Source organism: Miscanthus floridulus, chromosome 1, assembly GCF_019320115.1.
Source record: "Miscanthus floridulus cultivar M001 chromosome 1, ASM1932011v1, whole genome shotgun sequence".
Classification (NCBI taxonomy): Eukaryota; Viridiplantae; Streptophyta; class Magnoliopsida; order Poales; family Poaceae; genus Miscanthus; species Miscanthus floridulus.
Window position 1 is genome coordinate 62,091,904 of NC_089580.1, and position 21,161 is coordinate 62,113,064.

General features: G+C 44.0%; 3 protein-coding genes across 3 annotated transcripts; all 3 read right to left on the reverse strand.

Annotated features, from left to right (window-relative positions):
- Nucleotides 1-102: 102 nt before the first annotated feature.
- On the reverse strand, nt 103-1,826 carry LOC136485146 (small ribosomal subunit protein mS86 (rPPR1)-like). The gene has a single exon (XM_066482089.1). It carries the CDS (start codon nt 1,792-1,794, stop codon nt 478-480), a length of 1,317 nt encoding a protein of 438 aa, XP_066338186.1. The 5' UTR covers nt 1,795-1,826; the 3' UTR covers nt 103-477.
- A 2,432-nt stretch (nt 1,827-4,258) lies between these two features.
- LOC136530726 (pre-mRNA-processing protein 40C-like) lies at nt 4,259-16,744 on the reverse strand. The gene is made up of 16 exons (XM_066523471.1): nt 16,219-16,744; nt 13,789-13,935; nt 13,478-13,669; nt 12,725-13,358; nt 12,482-12,645; nt 12,331-12,368; nt 9,941-10,019; nt 9,355-9,816; nt 8,944-9,027; nt 7,986-8,126; nt 7,738-7,844; nt 7,524-7,635; nt 6,367-6,510; nt 6,137-6,283; nt 5,316-5,438; nt 4,259-4,782 (listed from the first exon to the last, which is right to left on the reverse strand). Exons 1-16 carry the CDS (start codon nt 16,660-16,662, stop codon nt 4,492-4,494), a joined length of 3,309 nt encoding a protein of 1,102 aa, XP_066379568.1. The 5' UTR covers nt 16,663-16,744; the 3' UTR covers nt 4,259-4,491.
- Nucleotides 16,745-17,962: 1,218 nt separating this feature from the next.
- On the reverse strand, nt 17,963-20,383 carry LOC136457732 (uncharacterized). The gene is made up of 3 exons (XM_066457751.1): nt 20,227-20,383; nt 18,268-18,745; nt 17,963-18,089 (listed from the first exon to the last, which is right to left on the reverse strand). The coding sequence occupies exons 1-3, from the start codon at nt 20,381-20,383 to the stop codon at nt 17,963-17,965; spliced, it is 762 nt and encodes a 253-aa protein (XP_066313848.1).
- Between the last annotated feature and the right edge of the window lie 778 nt (nt 20,384-21,161).

The following is a 21,161-nucleotide window of genomic DNA, read 5'->3' on the forward strand; positions in this document are numbered from 1 at the left end:
ACATTGTAGAAATAAGGCACTATACAGCCTGTTGTTCCACTGTACTATGCACTGATTGCAGGATTACTTCAATACTGATTGTATGCATGAGTGCACTAATTACAATGCAACTATCATATTCTCAAAGGAAAAGCAGAGTAATTATGTGATGTGGCATCAAACACACATTACAACAAAAACATGTTACAATGATAGATAGTAGATGTATCATCTATCATGATCTCCTAAGCACTTCGACAAATGTTAAACTTTAACATCATTTCAAGTATTATTGAAAGACACAAAATTGAGCAAGTTCTTACAGTAAAGGGGGCATCCATTACATCCTGATCTAACCACGGACCTTGCGAAATACAGTCCAGCGACAACAAGAAGGCAACATTGGATCCCACGTTGAAAGCCTATCTTCTTCGCCATCATCATTCAAAGTCCAAAATGCATGAATCAATCAGAAGTAACGCAGATGCCTCTAGCAAATCATGGATTCGAATTTGACGGTCCCTCTTCGAAAGAGAGTTCACCAACAACCTTCCCCCAAGCAAGTTTAGCATCGCCTTTCACAAGAAACTCCATCTTGGCAACAACATCCTTGGCCTCTGTTGACCTGCCTGCCTTCACCAAACCCTCGACCAAACCCTTAACAGCCTCAAACGGTGGTGCTGCCTTCATTGCAAAGCAGCTCTTACAAATCCACAACGCGTCATCAAGCTTCTCTTTCTCCACCAAACTCCTAAACAGCACCACATATACCTGCGAATGCGCGGAAATACCCAAGTCACTTCTTCCCTCCCGCCTCTTCATCACCTTCATCCTCTTGAACACACGCATCGCTGCCCCAACATTTCCCTCCTTGCAGTACCCCTGCACGAGAGCATTGTAGGTAAGGTAATTCGGCGCTACCCCCTTTGATTCCATCACATCAAGCAGCTCCTCCCCCTTGACTGTCTCGCCTTTCTTGGAGAACCACTGTATCCGGCAGTTGTAGGTGACAACATTTGGCTCCAGGTTGTTCAAGCTGATCTCCTTCAAAAGCTTCTCAAACCCCTCCTCATCGTCCTGCACGGAGTAACCGGCGAGGACAGTGTTGTAGGATATGATGTCTGGCGCAGGGCGGTGCTTCAACTTCTTGTTGGTCATTTCGTCGAGCAGCTTCCGGGCAGCAGCTAGCTCAGAGTTCTTGACCATCGCGTGGAGGAGCACATTGTGGGAGGCGCGGCCGGGCGCGATTCCGTGCGAGGACTCCGCCAGGGAAATGGTGGACTTGATGTCATCGAGGCGGCCGGCGCGGAGAAACGCCGAAAGGAGCGCCGAGAGGGAGACGTCGGAGCGGGCGGCGGGGGGAGACGAGGAGAAGGCCCGGAGCGCGTCGTCGGGTCCCGGGTAGAGGGAGAGCGCCCGCGCAAGGAGGCCCGGGGAGGGCGGGGCGGAGGCAAGGAGGAGGTCGAGGAGCGAGGCGGCGAGGTCGGGGCGGCGGAGGCGGGTCAGGCGGGAGGTGGCCAGCGAAAAGAGCTGGCGCGAGGTGTGGAGGCGCGGGAAGTCATCGCTGGAGAGCGCGGAGGCGACGAGGGAGTGGATGCGGGCTGGGTCAGACTCGGCGCGCACGGCGAGCTGGAGGTCGAGCACGGGGGCGCGGGCGGAGGTGGAGGTGGGCGCGGCCGGGGTAGGGGTTGCGGTGGAGGACGCCGAGGGATCGACGTCGGGGAGCGCGGAGAAGGCGCGGAGGAGGGGAGCGCAGGCCGCGGCGACGGCGCGTGGGTGCGCAGCGTGGCGGCGGCGGCGGAGGAGGGACGTCATGGTGGGGAACCGGGGACTACGCTGATACGGGGTTTGGCAGGGTTTGGGCCTTAAGGGCCTACTTCCTTTTCTTCTTTCCTTTCTCACTCACACTGTAATACTGTATCAGTGTAGCGTTAGGGTTTGTAACGGAAAGCGAGAGAAGGGAAAGCTGTTGTCGTCCATGATCGAATAGCAGTACTCCCTCCGTTTGATATAAGCCGTATAGATTTCTAAAGAAAATTCTAAAATATAGATATGTATTAGCTCCCATACCGATTAGTTTGGAAACTTTTCCACCGTACATAGTACATGCCCCAACCAATCATTTAGATTTAGAAAGCAATCTGATTGGGAGAGAGAAGATGACCTGATTTTTCTTTTTTCCTCGGTCTCACATCCTTCCTTAAGCCGTGCATTAATATTGGTGCTAAAAACTATATGGCTTATATTAAGGAACGGAGGGAGTATCATAGAGCAGAAATTTCGCAGATATCATATTATAAATTAATTTATTTTTATATTTTTTTTCACAAACACGCTTGGATCACGCTTATTTCATTAAGAGGAAAGAAATTTATTTTTCATATAAACCTTAGAGCCCTATTTAACTTGGCTCCAGATGACTCTCGCTCTTTGTTACAGCATTTATAGAAGCTAAAGATGGTGAAGCAAAAATTAGTGGTTTCACCATCTCCTAGATTATTGAGGAGAAAGAAAAGCGATAAGGAACGGGTGCCGAAGCTGCCCAGAGTTCCACCAAACTTTTTTGAGTAGAAGTTGACAAATCTTTGTTTCAAACTGCATATGACGATTTGATTTTGTTTTTTGTTTTAATAAAGTTTTTCGGTTTGAAGTTTGAAAGAGAGATGATAGGCTGAGGCCTGGCGCCTGGGCGAGGCAACTTGGTCCGGTACTGCACTAGACATACTTTGTTTCTTCAGTCGAAATATTGAGATGTTCCGAATTTTTTATTTTTTAGCTTTTTTAAAAAAAATCACAAATATGCTTTCAGAGGTAAGATTTTAAAATCTGGACCCTTAGCTCGGCGTCATCGTTGCTGGCGCCGAGCTTACACGTCCTGGCGTCAGCGTGGCGCCGAGTTCTTGGGCTCGAAGCAGACGTGGCGGTGACATGGCAGGCGGTTCGACGCCGTAGATCTTGGCGCTGAGCTTGGCGCCGATGTGGTGTTTTAACCCCGGCCCCAACCTTCCTACCCGAGCCTTCTTCCTCTTCTTTCTCCTCCCTTTCGGGTTTTTCTCTCTCCCCACTTCGCCCTACCTTACGAATCGGCATATTGGACCTTGGAAACTTTGATTTGATCCGTAGATCTTCGAGAGCAAGGTATCCTCGCTTCCCTTCTAGTTTTTTTCGCATCGATTCGGTATATATTAGTCGGATTTTTTAACCTAAAAATCGTCATTACTTAGGGTTTCATACAATTTTTAATATTTATCTTATACCTAGGTAACCGCAGCGTATGTTGTTACGTTATAGGTTCATTGTTGTGCATAATATTGAAAACCCTAGGTTTAGGGTTTAATATTAATTGATTTCGGTTCTTAGAACGAAATTGGTTGTATTGTAGTTATGGTTCTCATTGACATTAATTTGTGATGTTTTGATTTTTGTTTATTAAATTACATCCGTTTTGTTAGATGAAGAAATGTATCGGGATGAGTTTTGGCGAAAACGGGATGCCCCTGTCCCTCCTGACCTCCTTGTCCCTAACTGTGACTGTGGTTTCCCGGCCCACGTGTTTCAATCGAAATATCTGGACACAGCGGCGCGTTGCTTCTACACATGCAGTCATTTTAATGTAAAAAATTATTTCCACTATCTCTTTTTTCTTTATTTGTGTAAGTATGCTACTAATATTTTGTTGGAATCCTACTGTGTAGGACCATGAGAGTTGTTTTTTCTTTCAGTGGATCGACGGTGCAGACAAGTTTGACCCTAAGTACCTCCTTTTCGACGATTGGTTTAGAGGGAGACATCCACGTGAGCACTTCAAGCGGTGGGTTCCACTCCCGTAACCCCTCGCCAATGACGGCTAAGGAAAAGCACCTAGCCGCAGTTAGACAACTCGAGAAACCTCCTCTGTGCGAATGCGGAGATCGAGCTCGGCGTCAAGATCTACGGCGTCGAGCTCGACGCCAAGGTTACTGACGCGCGAGCTGCCTGCCATATCACCACCACATCTGCTTCGAGCCCAAGAGCTTGGCGCCACGTGTAAGCTCGGCGCCAGCAACGATGACGCCGAGCTAAGGGTCTAGATTTTGAAATCTTACCTCCAGGGTCGTATCTGTGAAAAGTTTTCAAAAAAAAAGGCTAAAAAATAAAAAAAAAATCGATGAGATGTTCCAGTCAAATGTGTTACAAGAGAACGCTGCAAGTAGATCGCAACCTGAATACAGAAAAACATAGATCCCATAACAAGATACCCAGGGTCCAGAAACTGGCAACGGCGTGGGAGAAAAAAATGTAACTCGTCAAGTGCAAGGTCAACTCATATTGCAACAATATATGATCTGCTCCAGAACGGGAAATAGATTTGCAAAGCAAAACCTATAACATGGAAACTCAGTATCGAAAGTGGCAGTGAGTCAATGACTATTCAATGTTGCAGATGAGTGTAAGCAGGCCCTTAACTATCAACGGTAAGAAATATAGGAGTAGCAACTAGGAAGTACAAGCGGCTGTTACTACAACTACAAGCTACCTCCGCCTAGGCGGATCAGAGGACCTAGGTTGTTTCCCATCTGTATGGGACTTGTCCTTCTCCTTCGTGTCTGATTGCCTGAGTTTCCTCGTCAAGTCATCAGCATAGCGCCGCCAAATAGACTCCCTGTCTTTACTCGCCAGCTTGCTGTACCTTACATCAGATCTTAGAAGACCTTTTGCTTCACTCCAAGAGTTGATTGCCGTCTTCCCCTCATCTGTTGTCCGAGCTGCTACCTCTGGAGTGATAACCTCAGATAGAAGTGCCCGGAAATCACGTACACACCGCTGAGGGAAGTCAAAGGGTCAAAATGGTAAGCATCCAGGAAGAATTGTGAAATGCATTACAATGGAGATCCTACAGCAGCTGCTTAATGAGTTATTTATAAGTACCAAGACTACTCAAGCATTCAAGGCTACAATGTCAAACAAAAACATGCAATCAAATTCATGCGTACTGCCTATTGAGTATGTGCCAATAGCAACACAAAAGTCACTGTAAATTAAAATATTTGTTGAATATTTGCCTTTAGCTGATTTATTGACAAAAGTAGCCGGTTGTTTTTGCTGATACACAGGTTGTGTGCCTAGTGCCCAGGCAGTGGCTGTGTCCACAAGACCACAAGTAAGGCTTTAACAGCTAAAATGTGTGCATAACAAAAAACAATTTAGAGCCTAAAGGAATTGGTTGGAACAGAACAGAAACCACAAAGCAAAATCTCAATGACAAAGCAAACCTCAGTGAACAAACAGCCACGGTACGAGAGTAATTTCAAATTCTTAGTTCAGTAGCTACAGGCATTTATAACATTTGGGTTTACCTCATATAGGTCCTTGACATGGTCACGAAACAACTTTTCTGCATCACCTCGGCCTAAGTCAGGATTTCGAGCACGACCTTGCGGATCTTTTTCAAGTTTCGGTTTGGATTCGGTCCATGATGCCTACAGAAAAAAATGTAAATTGTTAAATTGTACAATGCATAATTACCAACTTGCCAATGTGAAGTTAAATATAGCAGGTACAGCAAAACAATGTCAGTTAAAGCCAGGAAAAAAAAGAATAAACTAGGTTCAAAAATTAATGCAAGCAAACAAGACCAGAGAAGTGACGACCCATCCTATCTACAGCAGCATACTACATAGTTCTCACCAGTAACATGTGATGATTTTGGGAGAGATCCAGCATTCAGATTTCCAAAAACAAACACACCACCAGAAACCAGCTAACGCCTGTTCATATTATTATTCCTTTCAAGCAGAACCATGGATTCATAGGTCTCAGGAAAAGGTAGGGCTTTATGGTTGGCAACCAATCTCTCTTTCTCTATCTCCATACAACTCTCGTAGCTTTTCTTTCTTTCCAATGCCAATTCCAACTGGCTAGTCACATCGAAATTTGCTTTCGATTGGACACAACACTAGGCAAATATCTCCTATATTATGAAATGACACTCGTTCATCTAGTAGCAACTGGCCAACTGAAGCCAGTCATAGCAAAGAAACTCACCAATGGAGGGAACTATAAATGGAATTACAATCTTTTGTCGAACAATGAAAGACAGTCAATAAGTGCTTCATTAACAGATACTGAGAATTTGAAGAATGCTCAGTTAAAGAATTTAACATGCAACTCAAATCACCTTGGGATCCTTTATCATTTCAACAAGTAAAGCTTGGTATGATGACACAGACTCTTTTCTACGGATCTTCATTTTTACTCTTTCCATTTCCTGTTCTTCTCTTTCTTTCCTTTTACGTGTTTCACGTTCCCTCTCCTTTAACTTGGCCTGGATATATACCAAAGTACATGTAAATCTATATCTATACATAGTAAATAAAGGAATAAAGTTTATCAGTTAAGTTGACCAACTTGCTCATCCACTTTGGCCTTGGCAGCTTGTTCTGCTTCCTGTTCAGCAGATTTCAGTTCCACTATGTATTCATTAAATATAGTCTCCCTTTCTTCATGCTTCATGGCTTTGTACCTTGGATCGCTGCGGAAATTTTCTTTCACCTACATGATTCGGAGTATGAACATGAACATTGATTCATGAACAGAAAAACAACTCAAAACTTACATCGAACAATATCGGTACATTATTATTACTATTAGTGATTCCCTTTAAAAAAAGGCATTTAACTAGATGTTGCAAATAACCACAAGTTATAGATTTATTTATGACATGCTAAATGGGAGGAGCTGTTTCAGGGCCACGACTGGCCCATGACTGTAAAACTTACTGATATAAAGAGCATTCATAAATGTGAACATCAGGAATTCAGGATGACAAGATCAGACCACATGTAACTCAGACAAAACTATCATACCAAAACAGGCGATCATACTTTAGTGAAGTTATTCAGATGATAGATTGATAACAGGACCTTGAGAACAGATATACTAACAGTCACCAGTAGATCAGTGTATGCTAGTTACTGGACAGAACACCTCCCTAGGTTAAAGGCAGCTGTTGACTTGGTACGTCAGTCTAAGAAGAATTCAGTTAATTTTCAAGTTATGCACACAAATGTCAAGTTCAGGACTTAACTTGGATCTCAAAAGATTATGTGTTAATCCCTGCTAACAGGAATAGAAGATAAAAGAACCGAAAGCTGATACGTGCATCAATGGAATCACAGAGCTATAAGATTATAATCTGCTAGTGTCAATATGTGATGGGTCAGATGGATTGGTTGCATCGAAATTACATGAATAAATTTAGGATGCAATCCTAAGAGCAAGGAGTGCAATGTATACAAAGAATTATCTTTGGAGTTTGGATAGTAGTATGTATGTGGAAAATTAACAATCCACATGCCAGAACCATAAGCTAGACTTCGATTTATTTACTTCTATATTATAAATAAATACTATTAAATTACTGTGATTAGTTTAATACCACAGTTTTTTGCAACATGGCTCTTGTTGAGTTTCATCTCTAGGCTCTAGCCTACCCCAACTTCTTTGGTACTAAAGGCTTTGTTATTGCAGTAGCTATGTTCAGTGAAATGAGACAAAATACTTACTTTTGCCCATCGGCAAGTTGAAGTTATATCTTTACTTTCTCGAAGCATTGATTTGAAATCAGCAATGACAGCTTTGCGCATTGATTGGACTTTTTCTTGAACAGCCTTCACCCTGCTCAAAAGTTGACAGTGCATTATGTTTACACATGGTTCATCAATTTGATTTCAAAGAAGAAATTCAAAATCATTTGTTCAGGAAAGTGGTTGGCCATACTTCTCATTGAAGAGCATCTCCCTTTCCTTTCGATCCAAGGCTTCAAACCTTGGATCAGCACCCCATTTTCTTTTGAATTCCTGGTAGTATGTTTTCTGGTTGATGTCCTGCAACATATATTAAGATGGCATGACACTTTATCACTTATGAATCCAATAATCTTGTAACATTTATAGGCAAGCCATTTCACCATCATTACATGGCCAAGTTAGTTTACAGGAAAAAATATCAAAGTATCAATAACAGACCTCAGATGCTTCTTCAAGTAATTCTTTATACGCCTCTACTGCAGCCTTCAGGGCAGCTCTTTTCTCTTTCCGCTCCTCTTCAGCACGTGTGCGAACATAGTGGTCAAATATAGCCCGCCTTGTTGAGTGACTAGGAATAGCCTATAAAAGGAACAAAATATCTTTTGGAGTTAATCAGTAGTCACAGCTGTTTCTTAATTTCAGGCTGAGGTTAAAAAAATCCCCTCGCCCGCCCCCAGGTGCCAAAGCGCAGTTTGGCCCCGGCCCGGTTCTCACAGGGTTACGGTACCACTGCGTCAGGCTAGGGGCGGGGGTTCGGGGGTTTTCTCGATCTGTGTGAGATCTTCTTAAAGGGAAAAACCCGAGGGCCATCATACCCCCCGCAGGTCGAGTTTTTATAGAGAAAATTACCGCTTTGTAAGAATGAAATCGTACTATGCTTTATTTTTCAAAAAAAATACATACTATGATTTGAATGCACAAAAGAATACTTAAAATCATTAGTTCTTCAGTATAATTTATCTCTTAATTGCTCAATTATTCTTGTTATACGTTTGATGTACTAAAATTGAGCCTCAGTTTAGCACAAAAAGAAGACAATTTGCAGAAGTTCTAGACTCAATTAAAAGAAGATCAACACATAGGAGCATAGTTGTGCTTTCCCAAAAATAACATTCAGTTATGCAGAATTCAGTACATTGTTTAAAGTTTTAACCAAACAATTACCTATTGCTTCTGTGAACAACAATTTCACCACTACTTCAAAAGGAGTAGAAATCCATAAACTAATACTACAGAAATCCATAAACAACTTCCTTCTTCAAAAAAGCAACTGCAGCACTCAGTTTTCATTATGTAAGTTTCTTCATAGGGGAAGATGCATCTAATTTAAGTGCTAATCAAGTCAGACAGCAGCAGGAGATTCACAGGCAAGATTAAAATACAAACTTTAGCAAACCTTAAAGCGTGGGTCGAACACTATTTTTGGAAGTTCCTTCTCCCACTTCGAAAATGGCGCAACTCCTCGTTCCTTTAGCATCTCCTGTGAAATTTAACACACATGCATGTCATGGTATATTCATCTACGGTGATAAAAAAAAGTAACTATACAGTTTTCATTAGCTATTTCAATTCTCCAACTAGAAATATACAAATAGTACAATATTATCTCAGAAAAGACACAAGTCTATGGTATCAGACCCAACAAAATGAGAAAACATCAAGTTCACTATTTGAATGATCATCTCTATTCAAGAAAAGAATATAGATAACAGAAGGTATGGGGCAGCATAGCAAAAGAACCCATTGAGAAGCAATGAACCCCTCAAAGTATCTACACTAAGATCCAGAGAAATGTCACAAAAACCACCTTAAACTGACGAATGCAGTCCTCTTTACTTGGTCCATGTTCCTCATCATCTGAATCTGAAGACGAATCAGACATATTCACATCGCCATTGTTATCTTTTGATTTCTCACCATTATTCGCCACTTGCTGCCCCTTAAGTGCAGCATCAGCTGGTCTGGATCCATTCAATTCAGAAGCAGCAGATGTAGCCAAAGCTGAAGGCGCACTGGAAGCACCAGCATCCTGCAATTTCTTCTTTATTAAATCCAATGCAGATGGCGATGCAGGGGCAACTGTTTGCCGAAGTGGCAACGAATCACGGCCACCTGTCTGTATGGCAGGAGCACTTGCATCAATGCTTATTACTCCCTTATTCTCTATAGTAGCAGCATCCTGCACTGAAGTTGAACCTTCTTTTAAGGAACCAGATTCCGCATTCTTGAGGATCTCACACACCTCTGGCGGAAGTTGCCAGCTGCTAACCTATAAGCAAGTCAGCGTACAGCAATAAGACATACATAAACTCATGAGATACCAAAAGACCAATGCAACCCCATTATTATATGTTGAATGTTGCTGAGCTATTAAGCCATGGTCTAGATCTTACCTTTTGTTTGTTATCATAATAATATTTCTTTCCATCACTTGTAGTTACTATGCTCCAGTCAGTACCAGCCAATTTGTCCCTAGCAGAGATTCAGATTAAATTCAGATTCCATGTCGCATTATATTCGTGAACATAAACGAATATAGATGACAAGCCAGGATGCATTCATCAGATAAAAAGAGCAATTAAAAAAGGATACTGAATCTCGTGCATTGTTTTTGAGGCGTCGCCTAGGCGACAAGGCGTGGCAGAGGCTCTGGGCATCGAGGGCGCCACGACCTACACTCATATGGCGTCCGCTTAATCGAATTTGGCGTCGCCTAGGCGTAGAAAGGCGTCGGACGGACGCCTACACCCTCGCCATGGACGCCAGATGCTAATTAGCGAGGGAAGGGCGCGAAATCGACCGCGCGTCCGCGGGAAATCAACCGCGCTTCCACGCCGCGGGGGAAGGGTGCGAAAATGACCGCGGCCCACGGAAAATCGACCGCGCGTCCGCCCCTGGCGCGGGAACTGTGACCTAGATAAGCTCTTCGCGCGAGAAATCTACCGCGCGAGGCATTTACCGCAAGTGCGGGCAAGGGGAGAGAGAGAAGGCGGTGGGTGGACCTTGAGCTCCGCTTTGCTGCTCCTCTGCTCGACAACTCGAGTTCACCGGCCAGCCGCCCCTTCCGAGGAGCCACCCCTGCATCTCTGCTTGGTCGTCCGCACCTGCCGTGGAGCCGCTCCAGCATCTCCGCCGCTGCAGGCATCAGCCATCCGCATTTGCGCGTCCGTCGTGACTGTCTGCCTCCATCGGTCGTCCGCCTGTCCACAGCTGCCCGTTCATCTCGTGTCTCCACCTCCGCCGGCCGTCTGCCGTCAGCCTAGTATGCCCCTGCCTTCTCTCTGTTCCGCCTGGTATTCCCCTGCCTCCTCTCTATTCCCTCCGCCTGTTATGACCCGGCCTGGTGCCTGGTATCCCGTCTCTGCTCTGAGTATTGTAGTATTTAATGCCTCATGCTCTGCTTTTGCTCACGCTGCGTGCGCCTTGCTCGTGCTCTGCTTTTATATTACTGAGCCGTCTTTCTTTAGTGTTACTCACATATACTAATGTCCGCTTGTGCTTGGACTGCCACATACACTGCTACAGCAACATGGATTTGATTAGTATACACTTGCTTTGATTAGTTTACCGTTGCTACAGCAACAGGTCTTTCTTTGATTAGTATACACTTGCTTTGATTAGTATGTTACTGATTAGTAGCGCTCCCTTAGGTGTGCAAATTTGCTCTTTTCCTAAGGAACATGGGCTCAAGAATTGGCAACAAACGAGGTATACAATATGTGTATGGCGTCGCCTAGGCGTCCGCCACAAACGCCTAGGCGTTGTGAAGGGGGTTGGGCGCCGCGCCTCGCCGCGCCGCGGCGCCTCAAAAACATTGATCTCGTGCATACTTTTAGCTAGTAATTTTGCAATAAAAATTGCTAAACGATCATCATACAATAGCATTTAAGATCACCATTATGACTGCACCATTGATAAGCAAACTGGATCTTTCTGTGCCTAGAGTTTTCTTCATGTCTAACTAAAAAGACTACTTCCTCCGTTCCAAATTATAAGTCGCTTTGACTTTTTTGGTACATCCATTTTTCTATGTATCTAGATAAATAATATGTCTAGATACATAGCAAAATGGATAAACCAAAAAAGTCAAAAGGGTGTACCCAGTGCAGAGAGCTCCCGCTCTGCGCGGGGTCTGGGGACCGGAAGGTCCCGGGTTCGAGTCGCGGTCTCCTCGCATTGCACAGGTGAGGGTAAGGCTTGCCACTGACACCCTTCCCCAGACCCCGCACAGAGCGGGAGCTCTCTGCACTGGGTACGCCTTTTTGACTTTTTTGGTTTATCCATTTTGCGACTTATAATTTGGAACGGAGGGAGTATTAAACATGCAAAGTAGTGGAATACAGCACTAAATGTTAGCAGCATGTTCAAATTAAAAAAGACCAAAGGGTTCAGGTAACTCAGCAAAAGTCAGGTCTTCATAACACCAATTTAAAGCACAACAAAAACAATGTGGCTAAGCAGCATGGCAAGGCATAAGAATTCTGAGGCTCCAACAGCCCTCATTTTAGAATAGTGATCAGGTTCCTATCATAATCCATAGCTGGCAAACTGTTAGTCTAAAATGAATCATTGCTTTAGAGACTTCCTATTCATGTAAACAAATGTCTTTATAACTTTTCAGTTAACGCAGAGGCAATCAGAATTCAGAAATCATGGCATCATTCATGATTGTGTGTGCCTTCAAGAACTCCATAGAGAATAAAGTGGGACAAATTAACTTCAAGAAAATACTTGCAAATCAGACAAACATAGTTCAGTATAAACATGGGACTTTCAGACATACCAAGAAACTGGAACTGGTTGTGTTGCAACCTTCTCCAGCTGCAGCAAAAACATTAAAAAAAAGATTAGTTCAATCGTGATAGTAAATTGTCATGTCCTCAAACTAGAATGAAGTCATATTACTTGATAAAGCTATCCCTCTGTGCAACTACCTCCCCCTTAAAACCAGTTGGTTTCTGGTAAGTCGATTCTCCTGTCAAAGCATTGTAATAATATACAACACCAGTTTCAGTTTTGTGAGCAGACCATGCATCTGAATCCTGAACTCCAGTATTTCTATTGTCCTCAAGCCGTTCATTGACTTGACCTCCATGTCCTGCAGCATTAAACATTATCAATATAATAGTTAAAATAAAAAAAACAAGACCAGATATCAAATCCAGTGAAAACGTTGCCTGTAGAATCTGGCTCAGTTGAAGCATGAGTGGACTGTTCAGATCCTGGATTTGTTGATGCTTGTATTTTCCGATCCCCACCAGTTGACACACCAGGTGGTTGCACATTGGCAAAGGCCGCATTCACAGCAGAAACCCCAACTATTGGCCTGCCAAGAGACCCTACAGGAGCAGCTGGATAGGACTGGAAGGGAGGTTGCTGAAATCCAGTAGGCTGTGGAGGATGAGGATGTGGCCATAAAGGTTGAGGTGGGACAATAGCAGGTCCTGAAGGATAGGATGAATAAAATGGTGGTTGAGAATTCTGTGGAGTAACACCTTGGGTTGCAATTGGTGGCGTTGTTTGGGGCAAAGGAGCGGCAGATGGAACTATAGGCCTCCCAAGGAGACTTGTTGGATTAGAGACGATTGCAGAAGGTTGTCCAGGGACAGATGGTCTGGCTCCAAATACCTCAGGGCGAGGTGGCACTGACGAATTTGTTAGCGTTTGAATAGGGATTGAAGGATTTCCGGAAGCACTTGCAATTGTTGAAGGAGAATTTGATGGCATGCCAGTAGATAACTGCATGGCATGGGGGGTAACCTCTGATGCACTTGGGCCATCTGATTTCAAATTATTAATGTCCGAGTTGCCCTATATGTAATAAAAATCATTAAGTTAGCAATGCTTTACTCCAATCCAAAGATTCAAACATACAAATAAAAAAGAGGGTGCATAGTGCTTAATGGAAATTGGGAGGCTTGTGACTGCACCTGTTGTGCGCTAGCACCACAAGGAATACTGGATGGCCTTGGCACTGAAAAAGGCAACTGAATAGATCCAGGAGGATTTGGTGCCATAGATCCTGGGAATGCTGTACTAGGGCGAGTTATGTGCCCAGGGGTGGGAGGCTGCAAGGAACCTGGTGGAACAAATCTAGAAATTTGACCAGCAAGATTTGCTCCCTGTGTAAGCAAAAATATATTAAGTGTTAGTGCATCAGATAATAGGATCAGGTCACAAGCTTAAGATTAAAAAATGTATATAGAACAATGGTAATGATAATAAAGCCATGAGAAATTACAGTGTCAAGTTGAAACTGCTGACCAGTAGGCAATCTAGCATTAGCATGCGAAACAACGTTATATGAAAAAGAAGGTCTGTTCCCAAAATATTGCCCTGGGGCTGGTGGCTGAAGAGCTGACGCAGGCATAGGAGCAACCGTAAGAGCCTGGAAAGGGGAAAAAAGCTCATGAGACATACATAAGTGGTAATGCCAACATTAGGTAAATAATCCAAATTGAGCACTGTGGATTAAGTTGACTTGTCTGTAATTTCCATCATTGCATCCTATTTTACCATAAATATTGTGCTTCCACACGGAATAGTAAATTTGGGATGTCAGTATCCTAATTTTGTATTAGGCTCTGTTTTACAAATGCGTATGTTGCATTGGATTTGCGGTCATACAAGAAGGGATCGAGTTCGGAACGATGATATACGTGATAGATTAGGGGGTAGCACCAATTGAAGAAAAGCTTGTCCAACACCGGTTGAGATGGTTTGGACATGTCCAACGGAGACCTCCAGAGGCACCGGTGCGTAGTGGAATCCTAAGTCAGGATAGTAACGTGAAGAGAGGCAGAGGAAGACCGAAGTTGACTTGGGTAGAGGCAATAAAAGGAGACTTGAAAGGATGGAATATACCCAAAGACTTAGCCTTAGATAGGAGTGCTTGGAAGACAGCTATTCACGTGCCTGAACCTTGATTGCTTCTGCTGGGTTTCAACTCTAGCCTACCCCAACTTGTTTGGGACTTAAAGGCTTTGTTGTTGTTGTTGTTTACAAATGGCAGGATTCCACAGCAGCTTATCAATAAGCAGATCTGAAAATGAATTAAATAAGCAGAATTTGTTTTTCGCTAGGATCTCCAGTAAGCGGAATCTGCGCAAGGTATGCGAAACCATAGTCACCACAACTCTGGGTCGATCAGATCAAGGGATGAGACTGCTCCTTTGAATGATACTTCCTAACATGGTACATGACCCCAAGCAATCTGGGTTGATGGCCAGGGGATGAAGAGCTATACTGAAGCACGTGTTCATATGTAACCAGACCAATGGTAAATCAATCACATGTTTAAAAAGGAAAAAAGAAAGAGAAGAAAAAAGAAAGGATTAGCTGGACAGCCATATATTGGCCCACCAGCCCAACACTAGTTGCCCTAACCCATATACAGGGCATGCATCACACACGGAGGCAAGGCAACAACATCGTTATCTGTTCTTGGGTCCTTCAACAGTAGCACTGCCTTCATCTCCACCTCCCATCGCCCCTCAAACAACAGCCCATGAGAACAAAGTACTCCCGTTTATTCCTTTCCGTCGCCCCTAAAACCACCGCTGCACAATCCCCATTCAACCTTTGCTGCAGCACCATTCTCACCTCTCCTCCCATCACTGGAGAACATCAAGCTTGATCTGGATATCATGGATTCTCGTCAAAAATTGAAATTCGAAATAAACCCTCGATCTGTGTAAGCTTCTTCATCTACTTTGTGAGAAAATGGGATTTGTATTGCTCTTCTTGTTCTGTGTGATGACCCTGCACCAACAGTGTGGTGACCCTACGTGAATCCTGACGCCGACCCTCATCAAACCCAACTGGATAGAACAGGGTCTCGACCCCATTTACTACGACTATGTGCCAAACAGGGCCTTATTCTTCTACATACAATTTTGCAGACTATGCAAAAAAAATGTCAAATTGGCTGCGAGATGTGGAAGGTCAGTTGCATTATCAGCTTTCCCTTAATCAATTTTGATTATGAAGCATGTATAGACGTGACATAATGCAAAGCTATCACTGTCTGGGTAGGTTTCTACTCTCTACGCATTTGAAGAATTCAAAAATTCCTTGTGCAAAGACTCCTCAAGCTAATCACATACAACAGAAATAATAAACTGGTCTTGCTATCTATCATATTCGATCAAAATAAAGTATTTTAGCATGACAAGAAAATCACAAAGCTAAAATAATAGCATGAGCTATGCGACATATAGTTAAATAGGCAATGACTTAACCCAAAGCATGGGTTAGCCTGCCATTTTTCATTTTTTGAAGCTAAAAAGGCATTGGCAATAGTCCACTACTACGTCATCAGCTCCATATAGAAACCAAAATACTGTGTTACAATTCAGCTAGCAAATTCACGGGTGAATTTATGAGCATGGAGTTCCCATGAATATAGAAAGGTTTCTATAGGACACACAAGAGAGGTTTATGACTTTACATGGTTTGCAATTGCATACAGAAATGATCAACTATTGTGACTGGCCCAAAGGCCGCTGCTCATCATAAAAGCTAATCAGTAGAGTTCAGTCGCAATAGCTAACATCGTTCTCATTCTAAACAAAATTACAACACTAACATGTGGTCATACACAGAAACTCAACAGAGAAAAAGAAAACCTTAAACGTATAAGCTGCAGCAGTGAATATGCCAAGATGCCTACCGGAGAAGAGCATGGTTGTAGTGAAGCTGCACCGCCACAAACTTGCGGCGCTGGTGGCGCCCTCGGCAGTACAATATAAGAAAAGGCTGGCGACTGCGATGGCGACGGAGACGGTGCCCCTGGCGCCATGTAGGATAGAGAGCCTGCAAATTGCGGCCGTGGCGGCCCTGGCGCTGCGGGCGGGGCAGGGGAAGCGGGAGGAGGCGCTGTGGGCGTGGCAGGAGAAGCGGGAGGAGGCGCCGCCGCAGGATCGGAAGTGGTGGCGGACGCGGGGCCGGACAAGGCATCTCCGGGGGCTGCCGCCGCGACGGTAGATGGATCGGATGCCCCTGCCAATTCCGCCGCGGCGGCCGCCGGTTCCACCACGACAGCTGCCTTAGCCTGAGAGGGTTCTTCGACCTGTGGGTCGCCCACGTCGGAGACGGCCGACGCCGGCGTCGCCATGTCTGGGTGGTAGTTGGGGCCTAGGGTTTTGTGAAATCGATGAGCGTCGTGCCTCGCGCGAGAGAAAGCAGCGGTAGACCGGGTGGAAGAGAGAGAAAGATACGGGTTGGATTTCTTCAAATTGGCCCGTGGGCCGTAGCCTGACCGTTATACAGGCTAATCTTTAGTGAAATGGGCTGGGTTGTAACTGGTTTGGAGAAAAAGCACTCAGAATACACATTGGATGGACACAGCGCCACAAAGGGTGTTTTGTTTGAAGAATGGGTAATTTATCATCTATACTTATTCCTTACTTTTTTTTGGAATGGGATAAGATGATGCATCATCACCTTGTTTTTGGTAAGTCAATAATTGATACTAGTATGAGGAATAAAGCCATTCCACCAAATTTGAGAAATCAACTCATGAATCATGATACACCACCTCATATAGAATGGAGTGGGTCATGGAGTGGTTCCTCAAACCAAACATTGAGTCTTAGTCATCTCCAGCACTGTCACATAAGATCCTTTTATGGTATATGGAGGTAGGGAAGAAAGTTGACATAAATGAACATGTTAGCAACCTCATAGGTGTCTTATGCAATGTCACGTAATAATTTCTTTCTTTATGACATGGAGATGGGGTAGAAAGCTGAGAGTTGTTTCAAGAAGTAACCATCTCACAAAGCTAAAAATTAGAAACTATATATAATTTAACTCGTGCGCCATTGGTACGAGTTGTGAAGGTAGCATCTTAAATCGTCTCAAGATTGTGAAGGAAATAAAACTTCCGATAAAATCTCAAACAAAAGATGAAATCAAAGAGAAGAACAGAGAAAACGAAGGCTTCATTATTAAAAAAAATACTATGTATAAAAAATGTGTGACCATAGTACGGTGTGTAAATGCTATGAAAACACAGTGCTGCTATGCAGGGATGAAAACGGTACGAATATTTTCCGACCGTATTCAAAACCGAATCCGTTTAGAGGGGTTGAGATCTGTCCGTATCCGAGTCCGGATATCCAACATCCGATACCGTATCCGTATCCGAATACTCAAATCGCATATTTATGATGTCGATATCCAATCGTATCATATCCGACATAGTTGACACTATCCGTATTCGAATCCGAATCCGGACAGAAATATGAAACAAATGTAATATCGGTGATATCCGTCCGTATCCGATCCGTTTTCATCCCTACTACTATGTCTCTAAAGAAACTCAGTACAATGTTACGTTGAAGTGTGGGCAGATATGTGCAAGATGAACTGAACATTTTCCTAAAGAAACAGCTGAGGTCCAGAGAATCCTTTCAACTCTTCGGCCAGTCCAAATGCTCAATCGGCTTCCCACTAACAAGCCATGCTCCTTCAGATAGTTCATCAAAAAGTTGACTGTATCCCCACCCTGAGTAGCCTAGGAAGAACCCAGGGACGGACCTACAGGGTATGTAGGGTGGACCACCGCATACCCTGGGGTCCGCCAGTCATAGAGATAGGTAGAAATTTTCAATGTAAAAAAATTGTATAAGAAATTTTTTTGATTTACCGAATTGCATAAGAATTTTTTTGCTGCGCATACCTAGAGGTAAAAACCTAGGTCCGTCACCGGAAGAACCACAGGTCTTCGACAGATTGCTCGCCCAACTTGATCCGTGTGACTAGCCGGCTTGTGGCAACTATGTTCCCGTAATAGACGCCTGGTATTACTTGCATGTACCCCTCCCAGGCTACTCTTGACAAGCTCACAAGGTGATAACCTTGCACCACAACAGGCCCACCATAGAAAATTGGGGCATGCTTAATAGGCTCCATCGAGCTATCCAGATCCTTGAAGACACCCCAGCTTAATCGCTTGTTGATGATCAAACCATGAAAGCCTTCATGAGAATCAGATGACACAATGAGCACTTTGGCGTTATCAAATGGAACTGCGGTCCCAAGCTTCTCAGTGGCAGTAAGGATGGATCCTGTAACGACATCTGGATGACTTGATAACTCAGAACCAACATTGCCGCTGCCTTTATCACTGACTTGAAACTGAATTGCCTGTGGTGCATCGTGCTGTGTTGTCATTCTCTTCTTCCACATAAATCCTGAGTACCAAGAAGAAAATAGGCTTCAGAACATGTATGTACCAACTAATACTGACAAGTGCACACAAAAAAATATGGTCAGGTAGCTTCATTCAGGCGTTGGTATGCATGTGGCATTTTTTAAAACTATTGATTTTTCAAGTATACTAGGAAAACAATGTCAAGAATTCAGAAAACAAAATGAATGATTACGCACAAAATAAAATAGATGATGACGCACAATAACAAGCCTTTAGGGGCAAAGCTATTCAACTAATGGTGCTGTTTGGTTTAGTCCTGGGAGTCGTACTGCTAATGCAATAAGGTTGCAGTGCAATCCGTCAGTGTAAGGCAAAACGGAATTTGTTTGGTTCGATTTTTAACATCTTGCATTTCCTTAATCGTGTTTGGCTAGCAACAAAGGTAAAAGGTTGGCTGGGAACAAACAGGCTGGCAGCACACGAAGCGTAGGGGCGATCCACGAGCTGAGTGGAGAGGACAAAGTTGTGAGCAGAGAACAGGAGATAATCAGATAACGCTGGAAGGTGAGTGGCATCGGCGTTGCACATCCCATATCCGATCCCTCTGTTACAGATTACTCCCTCCGTCACTATTTACTCCCTCCGTCACTATTTAAGGGTCGTCATAGGAATTGTGCCGGTCAAACTTTTTCAATTTTAACTAAGTTTGTATAAAATATTAGCAACATTTGTAATGATACTAATTATATACTATAAATATTAATATTTTATTTTATATATTTAGTTAAAATTAAGTATGCTTGACTTCTTGAGAAGTGAGAACGACAAATAAAAAGGGACAGAGGGAGTATATACTAGGCCCACCAAACGTGAAGCAATGTGATCTCTTAGAGCTGTGAATCGATGACGGGGCAAATATGCTGAACCAAACAGCACAAATCCTCGTTAGTGTGGTGGCACCTCAGGTTTGGGGAACTTCTAGAACAAGGTAATCCACAGCCAAGCAGGTGCCAGTCTAGATAAGAATGGTAAACTAGGCTGGTATGCCGGACAGGTGAACAGCACATGGGCAAGGTAGATACTTAAAACTTTCATGTATGAGAAGATTAACACAACTTCTAAGAAACAATAGTGTTGTAAAGTGTAAGCTAATACACATTACAGAATTATAAGCAAATCCAAATATTTTAAGTAGAACAGATGCAGTCACAAGATGTTTGTCCACCAATGTTTTCAAGACGTCCGATTAATCGCGACTAATCGTTCTGGACGGTTGGAGCTACTCGACCGGGGCCTCCGACTCGGCCAGACCGTCCAGGAAATTGGACGTCCGATTAGTCGTCGTCCAGTCACGATTAATCGTCCGTCCAGGCTGTGTGGGCGTCCAGCTAGAGAGTGGGCTGCATCTCAGAGTTGAGCCTATCTAGTTGTCTTATATTTTGGCCCAAGCCCATTAGGGTTTCTCTTCTTTCCTACCCCTCACTCCCTCAAAAGTCAGCAGAACACACTCACTCCTCTCACCTCTCCCGTCCAGCAGCAGCAGCCGCCGCCTCCATTGCTGCAGTTCTGTAGCTCCCTCTCCTCTCCTCCCTTTCAGTTCCCAGCTGCTCCCTCCCCTCTCCTCCCTCCCTTCCAGCTGCCCTCCCTCTTCCTTGCGACTGCTGCTGCAGGCGCGCATGCCTGCAGATCCAGCGGGTGCACAGGTCCAACTGTGCAAGGTAGGAGGACTGCACGACGAAGATGAGTTCCTCCTCCTCAGGTTAGTCATAAGTCATCACCTCCTCGTTCAAGCTTGATGCTCTACCTGTGCTTGAAGCTTATGCTCTCTTTCTCTGTGTACTTGTGTAGATCTGGATCGACAGCGGCAGTGTGCAGTGGAAGTGTACATGCCTGAAGCCATTCAAGGAGAAGTTGGTTTTGCTCCAGTCTCCTTAGTTGCCTCAGGCTCAGCTGTTGCTGGTTCAACATCCTCAGCTGCTCCAGATGTTGCATCTCTTATTGAGAAGGCCATAGCAAAACTACCTCCAGAAATGGCTGCTGAAGCCAAAGATCCCAAGAGGAAGGCCAAATCTCGAGACCCTAGATGGAAGTATGGGTGGTGGCCAGATATTGCAAAGAAGGACAGTGTGCAATGTATTTTTTGTAAGAAGATAACTCCATCAGGAATCAGTAGGTTCAAATAGCACCTTGCTAGAGGTTATGGTGATGCAATTAAATGTGGAAGTTGCCCTGAGATTATTGCCAGAGAGATGGATGCTGACATCAAGAAGCATACAAGGTCTGTAGTTGTGGTAGTTCCTGAAGTTCAACAAGATTCTGAAGAGGGTGAAGGTGATGAAGTTACTGAAGTTGAACCAGAGAAAGTGCCTAGTTCTGGGACAAAGACCGAGCAGAAGCAAGCACAAGAAAAGAAGAAAATAGCTCAAGCTTCCATCGCTGCCTATATGGCTGCTGCT

Excerpts from the sequence above, each read along its gene's own strand:
- LOC136457732 (XM_066457751.1), bottom strand. The coding sequence starts at position 20,383 with ATGCGCGCCTGCAGCAGCAGTCGCAAGGAAGAGGGAGGGCAGCTGGAA. Across the intron at positions 18,746-20,226 it reads GCTGCTGCTGGACGGGAGAG|GATTTATGTGGAAGAAGAGA; the intron begins GTGAGAGGAGTG and ends CTTGGTACTCAG. Across the intron at positions 18,090-18,267 it reads CAATCTGTCGAAGACCTGTG|GTCCGTCCCTGGGTTCTTCC; the intron begins GTTCTTCCGGTG and ends CATACCCTGTAG.
- LOC136485146 (XM_066482089.1), bottom strand. The coding sequence starts at position 1,794 with ATGACGTCCCTCCTCCGCCGCCGCCGCCACGCTGCGCACCCACGCGCC.
- LOC136530726 (XM_066523471.1), bottom strand. The coding sequence starts at position 16,662 with ATGGCGACGCCGGCGTCGGCCGTCTCCGACGTGGGCGACCCACAGGTC. Across the intron at positions 10,020-12,330 it reads CAACCAGTTCCAGTTTCTTG|GGACAAATTGGCTGGTACTG; the intron begins GTATGTCTGAAA and ends AATCTCTGCTAG. Across the intron at positions 8,127-8,943 it reads TGTTCGACCCACGCTTTAAG|GCTATTCCTAGTCACTCAAC; the intron begins GTTTGCTAAAGT and ends TTCCTTTTATAG.